General features: G+C 42.1%; 1 protein-coding gene across 2 annotated transcripts in view; it reads right to left on the reverse strand.

Moving 5' to 3' along the window:
• Positions 1–7,402: 7,402 nt before the first annotated feature.
• LOC140586982 (peroxisomal bifunctional enzyme-like) overlaps positions 7,403–14,450 on the reverse strand; it is a 76,226-nt gene continuing 69,178 nt past the window's right edge. For both annotated transcript variants that reach the window (XM_072708538.1, XM_072708539.1), the window contains 5 exons: positions 13,847–14,016; positions 13,343–13,454; positions 11,154–11,258; positions 10,179–10,517; positions 7,403–9,144 (listed from right to left, as the gene is read on the reverse strand). In XM_072708538.1, the coding sequence (XP_072564639.1) occupies positions 7,892–9,144; positions 10,179–10,517; positions 11,154–11,258; positions 13,343–13,454; positions 13,847–14,016 (1,979 nt within the window). In that variant the 3' untranslated portion in view covers positions 7,403–7,891. The remainder of the gene's footprint in view (positions 9,145–10,178; positions 10,518–11,153; positions 11,259–13,342; positions 13,455–13,846; positions 14,017–14,450) is intronic.

The raw sequence follows: 14,450 nt of genomic DNA on the forward strand, positions 1-14,450 counted from the left end.
GTGCTGTTTGAAATATGAATATTTGATGTAATATCTGCACAAAGTGTAACATTTGTTGAGGTGCAACCCAAAACACCTGTATCCTATACTGATGTGAATCAGTCACATAGATAAAATAATTAATTGTTTAATCAATTAATGTAGATGGCATGAGGTATGTACCTGTGAAGCTGGTATGGCATATTTGGTGTCAAACTGATGGAAAATCACTCCTGATTGTAAATCTGGTCAGTGATTACCATAAAAGTGGATGTATCAAAAGTTATAACAGCTTAATGAAAATCATCAGTAAAGGGAGATTCAGCCGGGCCATAAATCTCAAAAGGACTGATACAGACCCCCTTCCGAAAGCCCGCCAAATCGATGGCCAGCCATTGGGCCAGGAGTCGAATTCCTGGTCATCCCTATTCATGAACTTTACAGCATAAAATCCTGGCACCTCAGAACAAAGGCGAGCAGAACAACCGCCAACCAGCGCAGAGAACAACCAGCAGCAGCGCAGAGAATAACCGCCAGCCCGAAGGAGAACATCAGCCCGGGAGGAGAGAAGCCCACAAGAAGCCCTCCGGTGAAGGCCCAGCTGAACAGAGAACAGCACCCAAGACAAAGCTTCACCAGGAAAGAGAATCTAAAGGGACTCCACTCCACTGCTCCAAATGCCGCGCCTTCCTGAGTGCCATCAGCTCAGCAACTCTGCCATCAACTGCCAAGACCCCCCCCCCCCTTCAACCAAGTAAACCAACTTCCTTTCATTCTAACCACTTAAGCTGTTCTGTTTAACCTGCTATAAGACTTTAGGGTCGTGTTTCCACAAACTATGCTTGCTTTGCAGAACAGTATTTCCCATTTAAGGTTACTCATTTAAATCCGGTCATTGCATTTTCATAATTACATTGTTTGTTTTATTCCGTTATTTTGTGTTTGTTGTTTGTGTTAGGTGTAATGTCTGTCTTATGTTAGTTGTAGTGTTAGTTAGGAATAAATGCATGTCTTTTACACAACTTCAGCCTCCGTTATTGAGTACTCACACTAAGTTCCTGCCTCTGTGCGATCTTGCTACATGCTCTGAACCTCAAACTCGCCTGAAACATCGCGAGACTCTCTCTCATTGGCCGTGAGGGGAGCTTCGCTACCAATCGTGTACATTACCTGGTGATGCAGCTCGCTGGACGAGCCTTCTAACCCAGGTTACTAAGCGATACTGGTAATTAGTGAATCCCATTTAAGTCTCACATTAACAGACTCACAGGGATACCACAATTGAGTTTGGAGGAGCCGACCATTCGGCATAACAATTGATTAATAATCAGCATTAAATAATAATTAATTAAGCTTTAATTAATTCCAACATATTGGTGGAGAATATTAAAATTTATTTGAGCTATTAATTCCTACAATGTTTATGTAATTGTAGTGTTACATCAATGATGTTGTGTCATTTACTGGTCTTTTATTTTGCTGTTTCTGTATTTAAGTATCTATATGTAGCTGTGCTGCAGTCTAGTCTAGACATTTTTCTTTTTTTTTTTGGAAATGCTGCTTATAAAGTGTAAAAAGAAACTGTATATATATGGGCCATTCCACCGAATGGGTGCCATTTCCGTCCCCAGGAAATTACATGTATAAATGTGCACAAAAAATAACTGTAAAATACATTTTATTATTAAGCATAGTGTCTTGTACATTGACCTAATTGTAAATTTAAGATATATAATTAAAAACATTAATAAAAACTACCTAGAACACTGAAAAAATAGCATTTGTTACCTGTCCCTGCTCTCTAACTATACACTTTACCTTGAAATATAATTATTAAAATCCTTCAGAGATTAAATTTTTTTTGCATTGTTGTGTGACTCCAAATCCCATCTATGCTTTGAAAATATTTTTTTCATAAGAAAACCATAATATTTAAGTTAAAATACACATTTTAGTTGCGTCCCTAGGTTTTCACTCAGTACTGTTACCCTAACACATTAACCAATCTGAAAAATTTGGAACATTCCACAAGTCACATGTTCAACAGGAAGTTGCATCTGTTGGATCTTCTGAAGGCCATGGGTAGATGAGAAGTAAGTTCCCTCCTTTTTTCCCCCTCTATATTTGATAAAATTTTAACTATGACTGAGGAGGTCAATCTCAATGTTCTGTCCTGATACCTAAATTAATTCTTGGATATTATCTGTTTATTTTTAAAATACAAATTTTTGGTAGATCACTAGAATGTGCTCAATGTTGTCGTGCTATTAGCATAGTCACCATGTAGCTATATTTCATGTTTTTGCTAATTCTATACTAAAAACTCAGTCCTGTTACTTTCAGTCCTGTTACTCATATAAAGAGTAACAGGACTGAGTGCCAATAACAGGAGTGAGTAGAGCCCTCTGGTTTATTGATTTATTAGTGTGAATATTAGTCAGTGTAATACTATTCAACTTTTAAGTTTTACAGTTGAAATTACTGAATTTGTTGAGATTTAAGATCAGTTTCACAATGTGGATACCATACTTACAGGGTGCCAATCCACCCCTAAGTGCTGCAGAAAAGCAGCGACGCTATCGTGCTCGACGTGATGCCGACTCAGAGAGGAGAGAAAGATATTTAGAGAAGGAACAAGAAAAATACAGGGAGGACCTAGAATCAGGCAGGAAGAAAATGATCAATAACCTAAGTGAGAGAGAAAAGCGCAGACAATGCAAAAAGTGGAGGGAAACATACCATAGAATCAAGGACAGGAAAGAAGCTCTACAACACCTCATCACCCCTGCACACAGTCCCCAGCTATCAGCAGCACAAGTTGTAGATCCACAACCAAGCACTTCCAGGTGTAGTTTATGAAATGGGTCAAGTGTCAAAGAAAATGTGCAAGGGATGCAATAGGGCATGTGTGTGTGTTTGTTGCAATGTAATAAAGTGTTGTGCATATGATTGCAAACCTTGGAGGCAGAAACCTCGAGCAGAACCAGACTCAAAAAAGACTTGATTGCATTACAGTATAAAATTCTGCTTATCAAGTCACAGAGATAATGCAACAGTGCATTTTAACAACTGCAGTGTGTTTTTTAATGTGATGCACATGTGTGTTTTAGGCAACATAATCAAGGGCAGAGAAGAAGATAAAAAAAAACAAAAGAATCTTCAGAAGCAAATTCAAGAATTACAGGTTCTGTTGAAGAAACTAACCCAAAAAACAGAAAAGTACAAAAAACAAGTCCAGGGCATGAAAAAGAATAATGCTTCTCCACGCACAAAAGTAAAAAGGCAGATGAGACAGCTTCCACGTGCGGCCATTCAGAAGACTCTTTTGTTTCATGAGTCTATGTTACAAGACATCCGAAACAAATACACAGCAGCACAGGGGGAGAGGGAAAGGCAAATAATTTCAAAAATAATAATAACAGGAAAAGTTCAGAAAAAGTACATTCTGCAATGCTTGGCTCCAAATTCATTGGGCTTTTCAAAGAAAAGATGGAAAAATGAGAAAAATGGGAAAGTTAACTATACCTACCAGTGGAAGCAGAACAACAGGGTTGGAGATAGTTTGTTAAGCAGAGTGAGAGCTTTCTACTCAAGGGATGATGTTCATTCCTGTTACTTGATTATTTTTCTTAAAAAAAAAATAAAGATAAACCACTTTTTTTCAATTATGTTTGGTCCATCATTTATCCATTTGTTTAATAAATTACATGATAAAAAATGTAATCAATTTCAGGTTTGGGTTTTCTTGAAAAGATAAAAATGGCTTTGCATCTTTTAGAAAAATACAACGTGCATGCATATATAGTGATTTTTTGGTCATAAATATCAATTATTTGAACATGTAGTCAACCATTTCTTTAAAATAAACACTTTCTTGAGGGAACCTCAAAGGAATTAGTTGACATGCTTTTAAACATTCTTTTTAAATGTCACATGAGTTTTGGTAACAGGACTGAGAAAAATGTAACCATCTTCGGCTTAGAAACCTTGTAAAAGATTAAATAAAGCTGCCTGAGATTGACCAATACACGTTTTGAATAGTTAAATATATGTGTTATTAGATTCAGAGTTGAAAAATGATAAAAAATTAAGTTTAATTTGGAAGAGTTACAACAAGCAAATGGCACCCATTCGGTGGAATGGCCCATATATTTTAGTTTGATATTGTAGCAAATTTGTTTCTCTACGATTAAAATCTGTGTCTTTACAGAGATTGCAACGTATGAACATAGCTCATATGTGCAGTATCTAACACTATTTAATTTCTGTAAAAAAAAAATATTTTAAGTGCCTTGTAAAAGATTTCCATATTGTATTTTCTTGCCATTGTATTAAGCATGTAAAATGAAACTTGAAACCTACATGAGTAAAGAAAATGTTAACCTCATACTGAGCACAGTAAAAGCAGCCTAACGTCTGAGCAATAAAACTTTCTGCAAGACACTAAAGAGCTCTCTCATCTTCATTTTAATACAGTCTCATGGATGTCTTGTCTTCTCCAAGTTTACTTTAGTCTCATTTATGTCTATTTGTATGTTCCCTGGGCAATTTTATGAGTAAAATGTGAAGTGAAATCTGAAACCTAAAGTGGACACATATGAGAATCACAACCACAAATGCTGAGCTTAGTAAGAGCAATCTCTGAGTGAAAACACTTTCTCTAATGAGTCTTGAAAGAGATTACAGAAAGACAAAGAGAGTTTTAGAAAAAACATCTGAGACACTGCTGATACTACAACAAGAGCTAAATAAGAATCTCAATTAAGTCTCAGATATTTCTCATGTCTCAGTTGTGTCTACTCTTATTTCTCCTAATGGCATTTAGGAGAAACATCTGAGACACTGCTGATACTACAACAAGAGCTAAATAAGAATCTCAATTAAGTCTCAGATATTTCTCGTCTCAGTTGTCTACTCTTATTTCTCCTAATGGAGTTTAGGAGAAACATCTGATAAACAGCTGACACTTAATCAAGAAACATAGGAGAATCACAACTATGTCTCCTGAGCTTAGAAAAAGCAACCAATGAGCAAATAGTTTTTCCTCTGGGACATCCTGAGACTGGGATCCCCCCTGAATTTGCTGGACATCATGGCTGGCCTGTACACTGGTACTGTGAGTGCTGTGCAGAGTGGAGGGGGAACCTCTACGTTCTTGCCATTTCATTCTGGGGTCCACCAGGGGTGTGTTTTTGCTCCTACTCTGTTCAATGCTTGCATGGACTGGGTGTTAGGCAGGGTTGTGGGGTCCAGCAGCTATGGGGCATCTGTTGGTAAAGAAAGATTTACTGATCTTGACTTTGCCGATGATGCTGTGATCTTAGCAGAGTCAATGGAGGCTCTGATGGGGGCTCTCGAGAGACTGAGCGAGGAGTCTGAGTGTATGGGTTTGCGGGTGTCCTGGATAAAGACCAAGATCCAGGCATTCAATGACTTCTTGGGCACAGCCATCAGTAGTGTGTCTGTCTGCTGGGTGAATGTGGAACTTGTTGAGAGATTTACCTACCTCAGTAGTGACATTCATGTCCTTGGCGACTCTTCCTGGGGTCATGAGGTTGCTGGAAAGGGGTGTATGGCACTCCAGATTTCCCATTCACCTTAGCAAAGGGGATTTTACTATCCAAAAGACTGACTAAAGAGGTACGTCTTAAGCCTTGACTTAAAAGCAGAGATTGTGTCTGAGTTCCGAACACTAATAGGAAGTTTATTCCATAATTTTGGTGCTTTGTGAGCAAATGTTCTTCCCCCAAAAGTAATGTTCTTTATTCTGGGTATGAATAGAAGACCTGCATCTTGCGATCGAAGCGTACGATTCGGAATGTAGTTGTAAATGAGGTCACTCACATACTGCGGTGCAAGACCATTTACAGCTTTATAAGTTAAGAGTAGTATTTTGTAGCCAACATGAAATCTAACTGGCAGCCAGTGTAGTGAAGATAAAATTGGGGTAATATGATCATATTTTTTAGTTTTGGTGAGGACTTTGGCTGCTGCATTCTGGACTAGCTGGAGTTTATTTAATGACCTATTTGGACAGCCGGAGAATAAGACATTACAGTACTCGAGCCTGGAGGTAATAAACGCATGAACCGATTTCTCTGCATTTTGAAAGGATAGCGTGTTTCTTAACTTGGCAATATTATGCAGATGAAAGTAGGCAGTACGGCTAATGTTTGAAGCATGTACATCAAACAAAAGATCAGAATCTAGAATAACACCAAGGTTTTTAACAACAGTACTTGGTGCAATAGATAGTCCATCCAGATTGACTATGATGTCAGATAGTTTACTTCTGGTGGCTTTAGTGCCAGTAAGAAGAACCTCAGTCTTGTCTAGATTTAACTGGAGGACGCTGTCTGACATCCACTTTTTGATGTGAATTAAACATTCCTCCATTCTCTGAAGTTGCTGTCTATCTTCTTGTTTGGCCGATATATATAATTGTGTATCATCTGCAACGAAACGAAAGCTAACTCCATGATTACAAATAACTAAGCCTAAAGGTAACATGTATAGTGAAAATAGTAGGGGACCTAAAACTGAACATTATGGCACTCCATATCTGACCTTGACATGTTCTGAGAAATCACTATTTAAATTCACATAATGATAGCGGTCTGAGAGGTAAGATTTAAACCAAGAGAGTGCCACTCCCCTTATGCCTACAGTATGTTCAAGCCTGTGTAGGAGAATGGTATGGTCTATAGTATCAAAAGCAGCACTGGGATCAAGCAGCACTAGGAGCGAGGCACAACCTTAACCTGCATTGTGAAGGAGCATCAGTTACGGCACTGTGGCCATGTGGTGCAATTCCCTGAGGGTGATCCGGCTCACAGGATCCTCATTGCTGAGGACCCAAGAGGCTGGACCAGGCCAAGGGGACACCCATGTAACACCTGGCTGCGGCAGTTGGATGGCCATTTCTGGAGGGTGGGATTGGACCATGTATCTGCCTGGGGGATCGCTGGCCGGGATCCCAAGGAGTTTAGCTGTGTGGTGGGTGTGGCAATGCGCTGCATCAGCGCATGCTCCCCAACCTGACCTAACCTTAATTTTAGTTGCTTTTGTGTGTTTTTATTGATTTTCTAATCAGTTTATATTTTTATTTATTTATGTCTGGTGACAATCATACAACATAGAATCATTTCACCACTGAAATATCTGTGATTGATATGCATGTTATAGACTTATATATTAGGGTGACCAGGTAATCCATGTCAGGGAGGACACTTGGAGCTACTTCGGGTTTTACAAACATGAAAGGCTCCTGTGCTCAGCTTAGTAGATCAGTTCTTCTTGCGCTTTGATTGGTTTGTTTCCTTGACTGAAAGACTCATCCAGCTGTTTCATATTAGCATTAGTGACACATGCATGATTATAGGAGACTGACCAATCGGCACACAGCAAGAACTCAGTGCTCAAGTGAAATCCAGGTCTGTTTAATTGAAATGGTAATTTACAATTCCTGTCCTAGCTCAGAGTGTGACTTTAGTGCAGTAAGACTAGCAACTAGACAACTGTGACTATCATGTCTGAGTGTGTCTGTTGCATGTTAAATTATAATGCACCTTTTCTTAAACAGCCTTATAACAACTTGGAAAAAATACTGACAAATAACTCAGCTTCTTCCTCTCTGCCATGATGACTCTTATTTATGGAAATACTAGATGCATGTGTATGACGTGGTTAATATGCAATCAATGCGAACCCTGTTAATGTGCATAAAGGAGCTTTATCGCAAAACCTATGTAAGACTCCTGGTAGTCAGAAGCCATCAGTGCACCAGTATAAGTAAAATGTATTTATGAAAATAAAAGGCTTTTTAACAGTCACTACTTTATTGTAAGTATTAAGGCTTTACAGCTGTAGAAATTTATGTTTTATTCAGGGGCTGCCTGGGTTTGTCTAGGGCTCATAGGCGGCTGGACCCCTCCTCAATATGCCACATCCACTTGTGGATTGGGGGACTCCCCTTGGCCACCAGCTGTCTCAGCAAGGCACTGGGCCTCAGGTGTGGGATGTCTGGATGTACCCGCTGGTAGTATTCCAACCTCCCTAGGACCCTGGGCAGCCCTACTTCCCCAGCATAGTACATGGGTCCCCCTGTGTGGGCTGGCCAGCCATAACCCAAGACATAGATGACATCCAGTGCCACAGGGTCCATGACAATGCGGTCCTCCAGCACACGAAAACCCTCATTGATGAGCGCAAACAGGCAGCGTTCCAACACCTCCTGCTGGCCTATGCTACGTGGCTGCAGCCCATGCACTCGGCGGTATTCTTCCAGGAAGGCGTGCACCCAGGGATCCAGCCGTGCCATGTGTCCCCCTGGGCCTTCATACAGGTACCAGCCGCAGCCCGTCTTCTGGCCCAGACGACCTTTCTGACAGATGAGGTCAGCTAAGGGGCTATATCTGTACCCCTGCTGTGTCTGTAAGAGCTGCCCTTGGGGCACTCCAGGACCTGTAAGTCCTGCTGCTTTGCGCACTCTCCAGCCCACGTCCAGCCCTGAGAGGTCAGACATACGGAAGACACCCATGGCAAGCCCAAAATGCTCCAGGGCGCTATCTACCTGCTCAGGGGTGGCACCCTCCTCTAGCAGGAAGCCGGCCTGTTCTACGTAGGGCCTGAGCATGCGGTTCCCGACAAAGCCAGGGCAGTTGGCAACAGCGACGCTCACCTTCCCCAACCACTTCCCCAGCTGCATGGCTGTAGCCACAGCCTCAGGGGACGAGCGGCTTGTGAACACCACCTCCAGCAACTTTATCTTGTTTGCCGGGGCAAAGAAATGCATTCCTACCACCAGATCTGGTCTGCTGGTGGCAGTAGCAAGCTGGTCCACATCTAGCTGCGAGGTATTGGTGCACAGAAGGGTATCTGGATGGCACACAGATGACAGCTCGGCAAACAGCTGTTTCTTTAGAGCCAGATCCTCAAATACAGCCTCAATGACCAAGTCCACCTCACGCAGGTATCGTTGCTCTAACGTGAAGTGGATCAGCCCCAGGTGCAACCCCACAGCCAACTTCTGTACTTCTTTCTCCAGCAGTGCCATCACCACCCTCCTTGCAGCCTCCAGCTGCTTCTCATCTGTTTCCATGGCAATGACAGGAATACCTGCCAGAACCAGGCAGACAGCAATGCCTCTCCCCATGGTTCCCAAACCTGTGGGAAATAGGGGATATATTGATGTTGATTAGTGTTGCGCGGGTCGGCTTTTTTCAACACCCGCCCCAAATCGACCCGTCAGGAGATCCAAACCGCCCCACTCAACCCGCAAAAATACGCGTGGATAATGACCCAAAACCCGACCCGACCCGACCCGAGGAAAAAAATAAAACACCAGTGAGCCTGTATTGCCATGGAACCTACCAATGAAGTGTCATTTGTGACACTGTAACCCATAGATGACATAGATTTGTGCTAGTTTCGCATTGAAAATGATGACACAATTTTATGCAAGATTAACTGTGTACCAAACAACAACAAAGAAACCTAAAGATCGATTTTTACGTCGCTATTTATTGAAGGGTTGTGGAAAATTGCAGGAATTTGCATCTCTCGCACACACACAAACACACACAAGCGCGCATGTATGTAAAACACACTAGTTATCAAAACTGTAACATCTGATGTAACAGATCTGAGAACTCAGATTTGAATGAACTTAGTGAACTCTTATCAGATTTGAATGAACTTAGTAGAACTTAGGTCTTTTAACTTAATTTTGTCTAAAATGAAGTAGAGCAGAGCATACTTAACCATGATATTTCTCCAAACTAGTAGCTTAACCTACAAATTGAACACTCCAAAATTGAAAATTATATGCCGACTGCATTTATGACAACCTTTGCATCGCCCTTTCTTAACTTTTCTCTGATTAAGTTAGTCATGTCTTCATCAGAGGTCTAGGAGAGGTTTTGGCGGTGTAAACTAAAGCTACAGATAGCTTTTTTTCCTTTTATTTAACTGATTGTGATTGTGAGTGGAACTAAGTGATCCTCGTGGTAATTCGAACCCCGTTTACAACACGTTTTGATCGATAATGAAAAGCGGTTTGTAACTTTTTGACCCGCCCACCCGCACCCACGGGTGCCCTAAAACCGCCCGCACCCGCGGGTCACGGGTCGACCCTCGCATCACTAATGTTGATCATATACAACAACTAGTCCAGCCATAAAGATGCAGGGAGGTCCTACCGATGACAGCGGCCTTGCGGATGGGTCTAGCGGTGCTGTTGTCCCAGCAGGCCCCATTAGGCATGCTCCACTTGCCCACGGCCCTTTGGGAAAAAAAACAGTACTGCAGGGCACGAGCCTGAGGAGAAGCAAACAGCATGGACATCAGCTTCTGTTCTTGCTGCATGCCCTGGCTGTACGGCAGCCTAGCTGCCTGTACTGCTTGCACACAGGCCACGGGTGCCAGGGCACCTCGCCCACGCTGCCATGCTCTCGCCAGCGCCATCTGTAATATGTTGTCCAGGTCTGCAGGACACAAGGGTGGCCATGTGCTGAGGCGGCGTGAGACCAGTGGACAGTCTGAAACAAGGGTTAGAGTAGACTCCGTTAATATAATGAGAGCAAGCGCAAAGAGAATGCATAGAGCAAGAGCATGCTTTATCTGGACTGAGCAGGCTCAGTCCAGTCTAGTGCAGGGCAAGTGCAAAGAGCATGTTCAGTTCAGTGCAGTGCAAGTCCATTGAGCACGCACAGTCCAGTGCAGAGCAAATGCACAGAACACACACAGTTCAATGCAGTGCAAACTCACAGCGCATGCTCAGTCCAGTACAATGCAATGCAAGTGCAAAGAGCATACCCAGTCAAGTGCAGTACCATGCAAGCACCCATACCATGCTCAGTCCAGTCCAGTGCAGTATAAGTGCCCAGAGCATGCTCAGTCCAGTACAATGCAATGCAAGTACTGTATACAGAGTATACTCAGTCCTGTGCAGTGCAGGTCAAGCGGAGAGAGCATGCTCAGTCCAGTCCAGTGCAGGGCAAGTGCGCAGAGCATGCTCAGTTAATAAGGCCCAAAAAGTCTAGTCAACATGCTTATCATTTATTCAGAGAAAAACCTCATTAACAGTGCAGTACCCAAATGTACTTGAATTGTACCAGGTGTGAAGATGTGAACTGTGAAAAAAGCTGTGACGTTGTTTCACTGCGTTCACCTACCAACTACACTCCGAGCGAAGGCCACTGCCACTTCACCAGCATTTCTTTCTGTCACCTGGTCTACGATGCCCAGTTTCAGGGCGTCCCCAGCTGACACACGGCGACCTGATCAAGGCAAAACTGGATATGATCTGTACAGTTCCTAATTTTGGAAATATTTCTTATTTCCTCAATACACATAATAGTATGCAATTTTTCCATAAAGGGCAAATATTCCACATGTTAATTGTTAAAACATATGTTTACTTTTAAAATAGTCAGCTAAAGTCTTCTGACTACCAAGACATTTTAATATTAAATAAAAAGTATTAGTATATGTAGACTTCATGTCTCATCCTGTGTAAGGCAGCCAGTTTTGTTTGTTTCATTTTCTACTATTAGTACTGTTAAGGTGCTCTTATACTGTACTAGGTACTATACTTTTGGTACTTCAAAAAAGTAACAAAGGAAGGAGCCCATCCTTCAGGGTCCAGCAGAGGAAAGAGAACAAGAGGGCAAAATCCTAATTTACACAGAGCAAATTTTAAGATTTGAAACTCAGTGCAAATGGCAAGCAGGTGATGGCAGTTTCTGACAGCAGGATGAATGAGTGGTACAGCAGAGTAGGGCAGGAAGGAGAGATGTCACAGGCAGAAGGGTGGGCAGGCTGGATGGATGTCACAGATAGTACAGGTATTGCAGGCAGCAGGGTAGGCAGAATATTTAGATTTTTTTTGTTCTGTAGCTGGCCATAGCTATTTCTACTCTAGGTACTAATAGATATCCTGCTGCTGATTGAATTATTTAGTTTTTGTAGGAACTCTCTCTGCTGCATTTAGTAGTGGACAAAGACCAACAGTTAAAACAATTCAGGTGTGGACTGAGGAAGCCACCGCAGTCCTACAAGACTGCTTTGACACTACGGATTGGGGAATATTTGCAGAGGGAACAGAGGTTAGAGCCTAGAGCAGGGGTCTCCAACTCCGGTCCTGGAGAGCTACTATCCAGTAGGTTTTCTGTCCCACTTGGCTTCTGATGAGCCACACCTGTTCCTGGTGCTAAGTGGTTTTATTTCTCTGAAGGGATGAAAAAAACAGCTGTAAAGTTTTTTTTTCCAACATGCATTTTTTCAAGAAGTTATTTATATGTCCACTTTAGTGAACTGCAAGCATTTGACGTTAACTCTGGTGCACTTCAAATCTGTACATGTATCCTGAGGTTCCTGCTCTCACCCACATCTTCACTCCCCAGGGTTCGGGTTTTTTTTTTTTTGGAATGTACTGCATGAGTGACAGATGGCCTTTGAAGGGAATAATCTGCTCGTCAATTGCTTGAAAGTCTTCAGCTGTACACTGTAATGACCGCCATGCTGTGTATAAAGTGGTAATGCTGTGTGTATATAAGTGCTGAACGAAAAATAATTTCAGCATTGTCATCACGATGTGCATGTCAGTAATAATCATATCACATTTGTCAGCACTGCTTTGCTGCTTTTGCTGTTCTACACCAGCAACGTAATTGACACACTCTACTGTTAGATAAGTTTTGTTTGGTAGTAGTTTATCTCAGATAATTTTTCTCCTTTTTGGTTTTATAAATATTGCAATGTGATAATTGTGCAGCCCTATATATACATTTATATTTTTAATTAATTCTTCCATGTAGCACAAACCAAGTGGGTAAACAATATCCTCTCCAATCATACCATACTACTACATTTTCAAAGCACTTGATATTATGTATGTTATTTAATACTTTCACGTTGATACACTACCTTCCTTCAGCTGCATTTTCCGCCATCTTAACAACAGTGTTTAGAAACATTCATTTGAACTATGGTTTTGGGAAACACCTATATGGCTTTATCGCTGGTTCATATGATGTAAATTGCCAGCGTAGTTACCATCATAGTTGGTAGTTTTGGTTTAGGGAAACACTTGCATCACAACTGCCTTGTTCCAACTATGCAAATTGCTAATGTAATAAGCAACTATGCTTTAGGAAAATGCATCCCAGAAACCAGTGGAAAAGGGAAAGTACGAAAAGTACTGTACCAAAAGTATGGTACCTAGTGGAGTGGAAAAGCGCCCTTAAATGCTACCCATTTAACCGTGAGCATGTTGATTGCATCAAACTACACTGATAGCTACTCCAGCAAGCCACAACTCAGAGTGGAATGAAGAGGCTCTTGCTGCTGCTTTCACCGTCACCTGTGATAATCATGTCAAGAGCTGCAGGAAACCCAATGAGCCTGGGAAGGCGCTGTGTTCCTCCTGCAGCGGGAATGAGGCCCAGGGTCACCTCTGGGAGTCCAAGCTGCGCCTGCAGTTTCCCAGAGAGAAAGTGTCAGCTTTCCAAAACAGAAATGGAGCAACCCCTCCCCATCCACCCCAAGAAATCCAGGTCAGTGATCCAGAACACACACTGGCTGCTGATGCCAAACCCAGCTGTAACGGGGGCAGTGTGTGGCTCAGTGGGCTAAGTCTGTGTGCCTGTCATCAGAAAGTCACCAGTTCAGCCTCAGCACGTCTGTAGGTTCTTGAGCAAGGCCCTTAACCCCCAGCACCCCTGGGCGATACTACGGGTGGCTGCCCTTCACAAACAACTTACTCTACAAAGAGCAAGCTGAGGGAGGCGTAAAAACAATTTCCCCACGGGGACAATAAAGTATCAATTATTATTATTAACCTTCATAAGGAGGTAAACTGACTGACCTTCGAGTGGGCAATACGGTAGTGACACCCCAGAGCCAGCTCTAAGCCGCCGCCAAGTGCCATTCCCTCAATGGCAGCCACCACAGGCTTCTCTCCAGCTTCAATGGCATCAATCAGGGGGACAAGGGCTGGCCCAGTCATAGGCCTAGAAAACTCACGGATATCTGCCCCTGACATCAAAAGCAAGAAACAACGTCAGCCATGCCTTCCACAAGGTGGTGATGTTAATCACGATAAGGAAATATTCTAAATCAGTGAAGTTTGCTTTCTACAATGAGGATACTTTAAATAGGCATATTTCTAAGAGGCCGATTAGGGTTAAATATACACACTCACGCCACTTGAGCAGTCACATGAAACGCTTACTCACACACACTGCTTGCAAATATCTAAATACTACTTGCTTAAACACACATTAGGGTGGTCCTCAGCTATGACTCAAATTTTTTAAATGGCAGGTTTTCAAGCACTGACCCTTTTATCTTGGGATACATTGCAATTTTTTGTAGTTTTTTTATTCTTGTTTAGAGGTTGCTCAACAAGATTAAAGTCAGTAACTGTAAATGATCAAAATAAACAAAATATCAAACTTTTCATATTTTGA

Source organism: Paramormyrops kingsleyae, unplaced genomic scaffold, assembly GCF_048594095.1.
Source record: "Paramormyrops kingsleyae isolate MSU_618 unplaced genomic scaffold, PKINGS_0.4 ups117, whole genome shotgun sequence".
In the NCBI taxonomy this organism is placed as follows: Eukaryota; Metazoa; Chordata; class Actinopteri; order Osteoglossiformes; family Mormyridae; genus Paramormyrops; species Paramormyrops kingsleyae.